General features: G+C 37.8%; 1 protein-coding gene across 5 annotated transcripts in view; it reads left to right on the top strand.

Annotated features, from left to right (window-relative positions):
* ADAT1 (adenosine deaminase tRNA specific 1) overlaps positions 1-12,441 on the top strand; it is a 26,397-nt gene continuing 13,956 nt past the window's right edge. The window contains exons 1-9 of one of the 5 annotated variants that reach the window (XM_027466161.3): positions 12-144; positions 489-680; positions 1,428-1,496; positions 3,676-3,730; positions 4,518-4,648; positions 5,309-5,924; positions 8,282-8,427; positions 10,139-10,238; positions 11,764-11,850. In XM_027466161.3, the coding sequence (XP_027321962.3) occupies positions 512-680; positions 1,428-1,496; positions 3,676-3,730; positions 4,518-4,648; positions 5,309-5,924; positions 8,282-8,427; positions 10,139-10,238; positions 11,764-11,850 (1,373 nt within the window). In that variant the 5' untranslated portion in view covers positions 12-144; positions 489-511. Of the gene's footprint in view, positions 681-1,427; positions 1,497-3,675; positions 3,731-4,517; positions 4,649-5,308; positions 5,925-8,281; positions 8,428-9,953; positions 10,056-10,138; positions 10,239-11,763; positions 11,851-12,441 lie in introns of those variants that run through there. The other 4 variants (XR_001195058.5, XM_005028788.6, XM_072043843.1 and 1 more) reach the window with 4 other exon arrangements.

Here is a 12,441-nt window from a genome sequence, read left to right as displayed (position 1 = left end):
GGGCGGGGGAAGCAGCGCCGGGAGGGGGCGGGCGCCGAGGCCGACGCGGGGTTCGCCGGGGCGCGGGCTGCGGAGCCCCGCGCTCCTCGGTCGCTGAGGCGTGGCGGGGGCTCGGAGGCCGCGGGGCGAGCGCGGTGGTGCCAGGCACGTCAGCGGTGACGCAGGAACCGCGCCGGGACGGTGGTGTGGTGAACGCTGGGGGCTGCTGTGCAGCGGGAGCGTCGGGGATCCGGCCACCTCGCCTGTGCCTGGGCTGTTCGGGTTCCAGCATTGTTGTTTTTTTTTTTTCTATTCCTGGCGATTTGGAGGGAGGGGAAGCCCGCAAATCTTTACTCCGTATAACATAGTGCCTATAAACTTGAAAGGGGTGGTGCAGGCGGTCCTTGGGCATTGGGGTCTGATACAGGAAGGTGCCATATGCCACAGAGTGGGAGGGTCTGAAAGGGTATGGGATATGAATTAGCGTGATGGAATCGAATTCTGCTTAGAAACTGGACGTGCACCAGGAGCCATGTGGTCAGCTGATGAAATTGCTGAACTATGTTATGAGCATTATAGGACCAGACTCCCTAAGCAGGGAAAACCAGATCCAAACAGGGAATGGACTTCACTGGCAGCTGTTGTCAAAGTGGAGTCTGCAGCCCGAAGAGAGGTTGCTGCTAGACCAGGGAATCTGCAGGGTAAGAATGAGTTGTTTTGCTAGCTAAGCAGTGGTGGCTTTCTTTGTTGCTTTTGCCTTTGCTTTCAAAGATATCTTTAAAAAAACAGAACAAAGTACCCCTTCCTGTCCCATTTCTCTCTATCCCCACATTCTTTATTCTTTGTAAGCTTTTATGGCTTCTGTCTGAAAAGACAGTAGTGGAATGCTGTTCTTTCTAAACTGTAATTAAGAAGGTGAAAGGCCTGTGTTTTGCTGTTCAGTAAGGGGTGAAAGTCTGGACAGGACCTGAACACCTAACGTAAATGCCTGCATAAGTGTATTTAGCTAATCATAAGAATCCTGGAAAGGTCTCACTTCACCCTTGTTTAACAGACTGTGTTAGTGCACTGTGTATTTGTGTTGGTGCCAATAAAGGAAAAGAAGATGATTGCGAACTTCCACGTTGTCATGCAGATTGTATCCTGTAGTTATTTCTTATGTGTATGAGGAATCCTGTGCTGGTGTTCACACAAGTGAAGTGCTTGTTGCCTAGCGTATCAAGTCAGCATTAGCACCCCTGCTTTGGGATCATAGACTTTCCAGAGCACTGGTGGTTGTACTTGCTATGTTGGTTCTACAGCTGGTAATTTCTTGTCTAGGATGTCTCACTGCCTGCCTCTCTGAACCTGGCCTCCTACATGATGTTCTGTGTGCTGTCTTAATAGAATGACTGCATAAGAGCAATACTTCTGGAAATAGCTTGTTCATTTAATGTTTTCATTTTCAGTAACAAAGGAGGTTGTTGCTATGGGAACTGGAACAAAATGTATTGGCCAAAACAAAATGAGAAAAACTGGTAAGTGTGGTGTAAAATCTAAGAACGGATTGGTTGTCCTTGCTTCCTTCTTTCTGATGTCATATAATCAATGAAGAATGTCCAAGAGGTTGAGCTTAGTCTTCTGAATTGAAGCAAAAAATGTGAGGCAGTCTTCACCCCTGGCAAGAAGACATGTTTAGGCAGCCAAAATGGCTGCCCTAAATATTTGCTGAAATCACAATTTTTAAATTAAGTCATGTTAATGAAATTATGGTAACAAACTTTTTATAATAAAAGCGTGGAAAATTTACTATGGTTTAGATGTGATTCAAGTATTGATATCATTTTGTGAAAATTCAAAATCCTGTCCTATTGTGGGAAGTAACAGTAAGTTGCAATGATTTAAAAAAAAAAAAGTGATAGTGTTGAAAAAGGTTGTTCTTAAAAAAAAAAAAAAAAAAAAAACCACTTTAAAAAAAAAGGTTTTGTGTTACAACACAGAAGATATTAGAATTCAGTGTATCATATAAATGTATAGTGGCAGTAAATTGGCTGGGAAGGTAAGTGCAAGGAAATCATTTACTCATTTTAAAGACAAATACGAAGATTCACAGATATTTTCCAGATATCGCAGACATTTTCCTTTGTTTATAGGAAATGTGAGGTACATCTGTAAATTGACCTGATGTATTTTTAGAAGCGTAGAAAGAGGATAGCATTAAATATTGCAGAAAATTGTCAGATTCCTAAATATCCTTAAGAGTTTCCCAGAAATAAGCAGTTGATCTGCACATTAAGGACATACAATTTCTCATTAGAGATGGCTACTGCTCCAAAAGATAGGAAGGTAGAAAATCCATGTTTCCTTTTAAAGGCCCTAAGAATGATCTGCAAATTAGCCCGCTGAGCTCTTTGGCACATTTTGTTTTCATTAAATCTTAAAGAAACACCTAGAAAAAAGATGCTGTAATGTCAGATTAATTAGGCCTTGTTTCTTGATGAACCATTTAGTCTTTAATATGTCAGAAAAACAGAAAGTAAAATTATTCATGCAACTTTTGAGATTTTGGTGATAATCCTCCTGTCTATTGTTACCCCGACAAAGTTGCATAACTGAGAGATAGGAAGGTAGAAGCACTAAGAAATAATTTACCCATTTTCAAGAAAAAATGAAGATTCATGTAGCAGATACTTTTCTACATTACTCAGAGGCAAATCATTGTCTTCTATCAACAATTTTAGAGGCAGAAAAAGAATTGTTGAAGGGTTGATTTTTACAATGGCAAAAAGTTCTGGAGTAGCTTCTCTCCTTAATCTGCTGTAGAAAAAGGATAATAGTTGTGTGGAATATATTGCAGATGCTGTTGCTAATTTAAATTCATAAGAATTGAAAAAAGTAATTGATGTTTTTAAAGACCTAATAGCATGCACTACTGCCATGAGAAACAACCTTAAACTGTAGGGTAAAAGGGTGCATTTATTTATATTAGTAGCATTATTTTCTCTATTTTCATTCTTTCTCCTAGTAGAAAGGGTTATTGTTGATATGGAAAGGACTTCAAAGGAGAACTGTAGGAATGATTGTGGATGTAGAAAAAGTTTGTGAAAAGCCTTCTGGAGTTCTGCAGTGTTGCCTAAGGAGCTGTTCAATCATATGATGTTTTATTCCTGAAATAATAGCTGATTTACAGCTCCTGTTGTTTCAGATACAGCAATAGGTGGACATTCCAGGAAGTTTAAAGATTCACTGTGTAAACCTGATAAATGCCAGAAATATTTACCAAAAAAAAAAAAAAAGTAATTTAAATCATAGGGAATAGTGCAACAGGAAACTTTGACTGAAAGGTTAAAACTTGAAAACTATTGGATGTTATGCGTATGCTGAGAATATTATGATTTACTATTAAGAACAAACTTAAGGTTTTGAAGGAAGACAGCTTATTCAACTCAAAGGATTTCAGATAATAGAAGTTTTAAAATTTGATGTTTATATGAGTCTCTGACTTGTGGCAGAGTGAAGGACTTATCCTTCATTGTTACAGGGTTTTGACCTCCTTTTGTTGTGACTGGAAATTTAAATGTCTTGGAATAACCTCATACCAATGTTAAACATTCAAATTTTAGCAAATCTACAGAACCATGTGGTCTGTCAAATTCTGTTTTGTTTGTCTCCTTTTCAATAATGATGCATAACGTTTTCATTTGTTCGTTGTATTAGGAGACATTCTGAATGACAGTCATGCTGAAACTGTAGCCAAGAGGAGCTTCCAGAGGTGAGACAGGAAGTTCTTGTGCTCTTACCCAGTGCCACTTGAGGGTTGCTTTTGTGATGTGCTTCTGACCCACAGCTGAAATAGATTTTGCAGCTTCAGTGATGAGAATGTAATGGAGAAAGAGAGAGTATTACATTTTTTTTTTTTTTTCCCTTTTGTTAGCAGAAGTTTAACCTTCTGTGTTTTTTTTTTTTTTTATAATGTCTGGATTGTGTTTAATACTCTTGTACAAAAGTTTGTTTTTTCCTCGTTACTAAGACCCTTGTACAAAAGCTTCTTTTTTCCTCATTACTGCAGGGACTCCACAAAGAAGTAGGATGTGATTTCCTGTGATGTCAATACTGGTCTTACAATTTGCTGCCAAGGGTAGCCTTCTCACTGTTTCCCATATACCAAATAAGGTATAAGCTGTTTCAAGGAACCTAGGTGGCAGAAGCAAGTTTTCATTTTCTACTCTTTGATGCCACTAAACCAGCTGTCAAATCAGATGACTGGCTGTGCAGGTTTTTTAAAAAAAAAAAAAAAAAGAATGGGAGGAGTAGGCCTCAGATATACAACGTGAAAATATAGTTAACTCTTCTGAACATAACCCTTTGAGGTCTGTTATTAAGGTTCTGGTGATGCATTTGTGTTTATGTTGAGAGTTGTCTGTAGAAGCATAACTGATTGCTTGGCTCATCAAATACTTCATCAGGAGCAAATAAGCAGGAGTGGGAATCTAAGTTTTGTTGTTTTCCAATGCATCAAAAGTGAAGTAAATGATTCTTGGAAACTTTCTGTCTAACAGGTATCTTCTCCATCAGATGTGCCTGGCCGTTTCCTACCAGCAATGCAGCATCTTTATTCCAGGAACTGAAACAGGGAAATGGAAACTCAAACCAAATATCATATTTGTTTTCTTCTCTAGTCATACCCCATGTGAGTATGTTGGAGTGAACTAATTTCATGGCTCTTGCTTGCAAGGGACAGAAAAGTTTATGCCTCTCTTTGGTCTTTCTGGAGTGAGTGGGGAAGTAGCTCATGTCATCGGCATGTTCCCTAAGATGGACTTGACTGGTGCCTCACCAATACATTTGGCATTTTATCTCACTGAATGTAGTCCACGAGCAGTCATTAAACTGGATATTCAGGTGCTTTGCTTTCTCTTTGAATAGTAATGATCACAATTTTCTTTTCCAGAAATGAGAATGTCTGAAGTAGTGTGTATTTCCTGGTTACTTTGCTTTAAATGTTGTCTTCTTGGGCTGAACTTTCAGTGAAAAAGCACTGTCACTTTCTACAGTTCCTTAAAAAAACGAAAACAACAATACTGTCCACCCAGGCCAAAACTTATTATGGAATGGAATGCAACCTTTTATTCTGTCACAGAAAAGACTATTTGGTTGAGGAGGGCGGGAGGGGGAGAGCTGGGAGAGCAAACAAAACCAGAAACAAACAATGTTTGAAGAGTGTCTTCCTGTGATTACATTTTCCTGGGTGCAAATCTGTAAAAGCTAGTAGTAACCATAATATTACTGGTGTGATGTGTTTCAATCATCAGACATGTTGCTAATTTTGATGCTATTTCTTTTGTTGTAGGTGGGGATGCTTCTATTATTCCAATTAGTGAACCAGAGAACCAGCTTTCTAAGTCAATGAATGGAGCTGATGCAGCTGGACAGTCAGCACAGTGTAGTAGTAACCATGATCATTTGGGTTTCGAAGATAAAAAGAAATTGGAGAAAATGTCAAGTAATCATATAATCAAGAGAATGAAAAATAATGATGGTGGTTGGTTTTCCATGATCGCTGAAGATCTGCCTGTTCAGCAAGTATTTGTGAAACCAGAAGGCAACGCTAATCCAAAGAGTTGTGAGTGTTCTGCACAGATGCAAGCAGCTAATGAGACTGGCTTAAGCAGACTGAAGGCAGTAGATGTTTATAGAACTGGAGCAAAATGTGTACCTGGAGAGCTGGATGATGCCAGAGTACCTGGGATAGGGTATCACCGTGTAGGATTATTACGAGTGAAGCCAGGTCGCGGGGTCAGAACATGCTCTATGTCCTGCAGTGATAAACTGGCTCGCTGGAATGTGTTGGGGTGTCAAGGAGCTCTCCTGATGCATTTTCTTCAATATCCAGTGTATTTGTCAGCAATTATAGTGGGGAAGTGTCCATATAGCCAAGAAGCTATGCGGAGAGCAATTATTGAAAGGTAAGTTCTCTCTTTGGAAATCACAGAATCGAAGGGGTTGGAAGGGACCTTGGAAGATCATCAGGTCCAACCCCCCTGCCAAAGCAGGTTCCTTAGAGCAGGAATCAGCTAGCTTGTATGGAAGCTGAGTTGTGTCACTGTCATACAACTATCAGGACTTAGCACCAAAATCATACTTTGCAAAGTCACAATGCAAAGTAAAGTGTGGATTTCTGCAAATTCACGTTTTGAGAAAGTAGGCCTGTACAGTATGGAGAAAGATGACTACTGCTGATGCTGATCAGACTTGAAAATTTACTAAAGAACTTGCATTAGATTCAGGATCCACTTGGTTGTCCCCTGATGGAACAGTGAGAGGCTGTTACCCACCAGAGCTTTTCTAGAAGCCTTCCAGCAGAAAATGAAACCTGAAAGGAGGTGTGTTTAAGGTATTTTTTAGCAAAATTGAACTTTCTTGAACTTCTTCAGTATTTTTTTCCTCAAATAGGAGCTTTTTATTTATTTATTTGTCTTTACTCCACAAAACCATTCTGAATATCCTTAAATTCTCTTTTACAGAAATGAGTTGCTCAGCAAAAGCAGCTTTTATTTCTTGGAAATAACTGAATAATAGAGTTCCCAAAATTGGAAATGGCTGAACAAAACATTCCTTAAATTAAATTAAGCTCCCAAATATGTCCATCCTGAAGGTAATCTGCCTAAAAAGGTTCCAAATGAATACTGAAGTAGACTTCTTGCACATTTTCATAAATAGGGTGAGTTAGGAAGGTAGGGGATTTTTGTTGCTTTCCAATGTTTCCCTCACTGACTTTAAAATAACATACTTAAGATTTTTTTTTGTTAGTTTCTGTTTTCACTGTTTCATTATTTAGTCCTGGAAGCAGAACATCCTTATGTCTCTGCTGTGTGACTACTCACTGTGTAATTAATTCCATTTGTAAATGTGCTGTTGTCTTCAAGAAACCATATATTTAAAGGTTATAAAAATACTGTCTGACTAGCTGCTTTTGCTTTCAGGTAAGTAACTCATGGTTGTCACATCACACATCTCTCTGCAGTTGGAGCATGTCACTCAGAAATAGCTTGCTGTTAATATTACATACGTACCCTTTATATATGCACTGCAACAGTATACCCTTACAAAGGGTAACGGTGGAAAGGATGTCTTTCTAGTTGTTCTTACAAAACCTTTTAGAACTTAACCTGGATTTAACTTATTAGTTCTTATTATTAGTTCTTATTAATCTCTCACTGATTTCAGACTGTAATTACTTCCAGCAATTATTAGGGTAAAAGATGTATTATTTAAAACATTACTTGAAGGGAGCTGTAGTAAAAACTTTTTTCTTCTGTTAAAGTCTTACTGAGCTTGAATCCAAACTTCAGATTTTCTAGGAGACTAATATCTGGGTTATTGCATATGCATGCAATTGCATCCCATGGAAAATTTTAAAATCACTGTATTGTCTGTCTATTCTCAGTAGAGGTTAGTCAAAACTTTAGAACAATACTTCTCAGAGTTTTATGTGCTCTCAGATGTGCTGTGCAGCTCATGGAAACTGAATTCTGGACCTAACACAGAAATGGTAGTGATTGAGTCTATTTAGGTTTATAAAGATGAACAGTGTTTGGCAACCAGATAAGAAAGTCATGATTTCAGGTCAACACTTGGTTGCATTAGGAGTAGTTGTCAGTTTGACCAGCCTCATCAGTTCTAGGTTGCAAAGTCAGGCACTTTTTCAGACTATTACATCTGACAATGCAAACCTCAGTTTTAATTCATTCTTGCTTCATATAAGTACTGTGAATAAACAGATGCTGTTTTTTCCTCCCTGTATGTTCCTAATATCATTCAGAGTGTTACAATAATTGAAGGTAACAAAGCTGAGATTATACATGAAACTTTAGGTATATTTTGTGTCTTTCTGGTCTTTAGTTTTGAACCCCTAGGTCCATAAAAACATTAATGTAGTATGGTTGACTGTGTAAATACATTCTAATTATTTTTTTCTGTTACGATTTCAGAATTATATTGCAGTTTTTATTCTGCCTATCTTCTATGGAGTTGTAGTAGGTTTTGATTAGACCCGTTTTAAAATCAGTTTGTTGTCCTTTTTCTAGGAAGGACAAGGTCTTACTAAACTCTGTGTCTTTGTGGTTTTGTTTGTTTTATAGCCTAAACAAATACTGTTTAGAAGGGGAAAATGTCTCCATATCTTCTTGCATCTCTTACAACTCATGTTCAGTTCACTTTTAAAATGTAACATGCTTTTGAATATGTAGGGAAATTGCATGGAATCTGCTTGTCCTGGAAGATGAGACTTTAAATCACTTGTGTTTTTCCATGTTTACTGTAGGTGTCAGCATGTCTCATTTTTACCAGATGGTTTTCTCACTCAGGAGGTTAAACTGCTGCAATCAGAACTTCGATTTGAACATAGCCGTCAGGCAGTCCAGGAAGTTCAAACTAACAGCAAAACAAAACTTGTTCCCTGTAGCGCGGGTGAGTTAATTTGGACTAGTTGCATAACTGTGTGCAGAAATCATAATATAAATTATATGACTTTGATGTTCCCTAAAACGTAACATCATTCGTTGCCAGTGCTAGAGGCAAAGTACGACTTACATCAAGATATTAATTTCAGAACAGAACTTAATAGTATTTGCAATCTGCCTCTATTTTCCTGTAAACACTTTTCAGACTGAATAAAAACTCAGTCAATACCATTAGGAATTTATAATCTAAACAAAGGTAGAAAATAAACAGCCAAGACAAAGTTCTGAGGGCAAGAAGAATCAAAAGAATTCTTGTTTAAGTTAGTTTTGTGTTATCCTTGGTAATGAACAGAAGATTTGCCATGCTGAGTTATGATTACAATCTCTTCAGAACTCTTTGAATGTGGAAGGAATACAGAGTAGTATAGTATAAAGGTTTAATTGATACGAAGTTTTTGGGCATTACATTTTCTGTCATGCTGAGGAATGAATTTGCAAGTCATATAGTTTAGCGACGTGGCAATTCAGCAATGTGGTCTCCTTTGGGGGGGAGGAAGCACTACTGTATGTGTATGGGTAAGCATTTTCTCAGGACTTGGGTGTGGTTACCTTCTGCTGCTGTATATTTTTCTGGCTTAATTGGAAGTTATTCTCTTAGAATAGACCTGATGATAAAATAGAAACAAATGTCTCTTTAATTAAATTCACAGATTCATTAAATTGTATACAATTTACAGGTGCCAGTAGGGAAAAGATTTTGATACTGTGAGATAGGAAGCAAAATATATTGTTGAAAATGCTGTGAATTCACTTAACAAAAAACATCTGAAGCGAACTGTGACCAAATGTACTAAATAAAAATTACTTCTACTTTTTATTTACTCTTTACTTTTATACAGTTACTCAAGTCATTCTGTTAGAAGATGGTAAATGATACTTTATGAAACAGTTTTGCATACATTATGCTAGATTGAGTTTTTCATGAGCAGAGGAAAATCAGAATTAAGTCTAAATTTGTTGCAACTCTTTCACGTGCTTGGAAGACAGAAATGAGAATTAAGGGAGCAGAAATGATCTCCAGACAGTAGAACTTAATAGTACTGTTGTTAGGCTATGTAGGTACAGACTGGGCATGTCAATCACTTCTGTTTCTGGTGACGAGCCTATTCAGATGCTTTGCTAGTTATTTATAAATTTGTAAGATAATTGCATGCTGAGTTATAGCATCAAGAAGTATACATGTACAGTCTAACATTGAATTACGTATCCAGATGGGGGTAAAAGATAAGGTTGTTAGCATTTAACAACTCTTCCAACAAAGTATTTTTGTTTGACTGTTGGCTAGTAACATTTTTCAGGTAATGTCTACAAATACCTTTGTGTCAGTTATGAAATGTACAGAGAACTACTTAGATGCACAATATCATAATAAGGAAAACACAGGTTGACTGGTACCAGTAGTATGGGAGTGTGTTTTACAGCCTGATACAAAATTATGCCATCTGACTTGGGAATTATTCACTCTTTGTCTAGACTGGATACACCAAGGAGAGGATCCCTCTAAAAAATGGGAAAGTTATGGAGCTGTAGGCTAAATGTTTAAAGAGGCATGGGTTCTCAAAAGAGCTGAAGAGCGTGTGTATTTTTTCTTATTATTCTTATTTTTTTCTTATTTTTAGCTGAGTTTCTGTTCTTTTAATAAATCCTTTCTTCCTCAGCTATCAGTTGGAGTGCAGTTCCTGAACAACCTCTGGATGTCACCTCAGATGGTTTCCGGCAGGGAACAACAAAGAAGGGGATCGGGAGCCATCAGAGCAGGTGAGAGTATTGTGACACATGGATGCACGTATCTTACGTTTTAGCATACATGCCTGTCTCTTAGGTCACTGTGGTGTGTGGTGGCATTGTCAGAGCAGAAATTCTCTGAGTGGGGAAAGGTAGTGTGGATAAAGGAATAGTCATTGTGTAAGGGAGAGAAGGTGAGAGCTGCTGAATGAGGGCAAACAAGTTTATCCTGTTTCTTGCATGTCACTGTTTATAAAGGAGAACATTGTCAATAATAGTAGTGGGGGATTATGATCAGTATTCCTTAAAAGACAGCTTATTTGTTGGCAAAGGTGGGAAAATTTTTACTTTGTACCTTTTGAATTGAAGACTGAAGGAAATTAATGTGTTGCATGACCTTTTTTATGGATTTCTTTTTCTGTAAGAGTCAGCTCTTTGTTAACAGCTTTTGTGGTAAAAGGTCCATATAAGGAATTTGTAGCCTTAATGTAGGGGGGATTGTTCAATACTAAACAAGACTTGTATTTCTGTTCTCTTTTTTTCCCCCCCTTCAAGGAGCCTTTAGGTGATTGGGGGGGGATGTGGGAGGAGGGTTGTTTGGTTTTCCTCGGTGGAACGTATTAGATAACGCTAAATCTCATGGAAGATAAAGTTGACTGACTAAAAGTAGTTTGTAAGTAGTCTTCCGGTATGTGCTTTTGCTTAATTAACTAAAACACCAAAAACTACAATATGAACTTTTGACAGATTAACGTGAAAATTTTAGAGTACCTTTGCATGCCAGTTTTGGGGTTCTTAACCTAAAGCAAAATAGAATGCACATTTTCTTTTAATAATTCTGGAGAGTTAGCTTGCATGTGTTGGAAGACTGAATTGAATTATTCATCATGAATATAATCGTGTAATAAGAATTTAATTCCATAGAAAAATTAATTTGTTTTAAAAGCCCCATCCATGTTTCATGGAACACCTGATATGGTTGTCTGACTTCTGGGAGAAGAGAAGGGCTTAAAGCTGAAAGCTGACAGAGATGCCTGTGGTATTCTTAAGACCTTTCAAACTTTTACTTTACTTTTTGATGAATCTATTTGTATTTAACTGCCCTCCATCTGTTGCTGAATGCATCCTTGTCACTGTTGCAACAAGGGCAGCACTGTCACAGATGTTTCTTCTGGTTCTTTTATTTTTTTCTGAATAATACAAATTTTCCAGTTTGAACAAGCTCTTCAAGTCCTTCTGTACTTGTGTGATCATTTCTGGGACTAGTCCCTCTGCTTCAGCCTGTGCTATAATTGTGAGCAAATTGATGGTACAGTCTTATAACAATGTGGGGATATTAAAATGTTTCCTCTGCAAACTGATGGTGCTAGCTGGGACAATAGGGGCAATACAGCTCTTTGTCAACATAACATTTAAAATTAAGGTTTAAAAAAAGAAAAGCAATGGGCAGCTCAGGTGGGGTATGAAAAGTTAAATGGTGGGGCAAAAATGTTCAGCTGGAATGTATTACTGTAAGCATCAAGAGGAAGTGCATTTCTGATTTATTTTTTTCCATCAGATCCAAGATCTGTAAAGTGGAACTCTTCCATGCATTTCAAAAGCTGGTGACAAGTATTTCACAAGAGAATCTACCAGACACTCTCCGGTAAAGAAATTTTCATAATATTTATGTGAATATAAAGTTATCTTCATGAAACTCAAGAATAATGTGTTAATACTAGAACTTTCCAATGAGTCTCACTTGAGATAACTCCATTGTTAAAACTGGATACTTAAAGAATACAGCATATCCTTGATGGGTTAGGAAGAGTCTTTCTGGTTTTGGTCTTTTGCCTCATTGGAGAAATAGCTCATTAACAAGAGACAGAAGTTGCAGGTGTTTTGTTCGTTTGGAGTTAAGGCTTTTGGTGTGAAGAATTGCTACTTTCGGAAAGAGTAAATTTTCCTGATCACAGAGACATGTCCTGCTCTTGCAATAGATGTCTTCTGGACCCCTTGTAAGTCTGTTCAACTTTCTGTCTTGTCAGAAAGCTACTCTTTTTTTAAAACAAGTCTAGGCTAGAATCTCCTTTCAGTTAAGTGTATGATGGAGTAAGAGCTAGCAAGGTGAGACTGCAGGGCTGTTTCCACTATGTGTGCGTTATGTAGATGGAGACTTTCTGGAAAGAACAGAAAGAAGCTTTTGTCTGAGGAAGCCCTTCTTGGGGATTTAATTTACACCATTAGAAACAAGTTG

Source organism: Anas platyrhynchos, chromosome 12 (assembly GCF_047663525.1).
Source record: "Anas platyrhynchos isolate ZD024472 breed Pekin duck chromosome 12, IASCAAS_PekinDuck_T2T, whole genome shotgun sequence".
NCBI lineage: Eukaryota > Metazoa > Chordata > Aves > Anseriformes > Anatidae > Anas > Anas platyrhynchos.
Note: the sequence above shows the minus strand (reverse complement) of the source record. Positions and strands in the feature narration are given on the sequence as shown.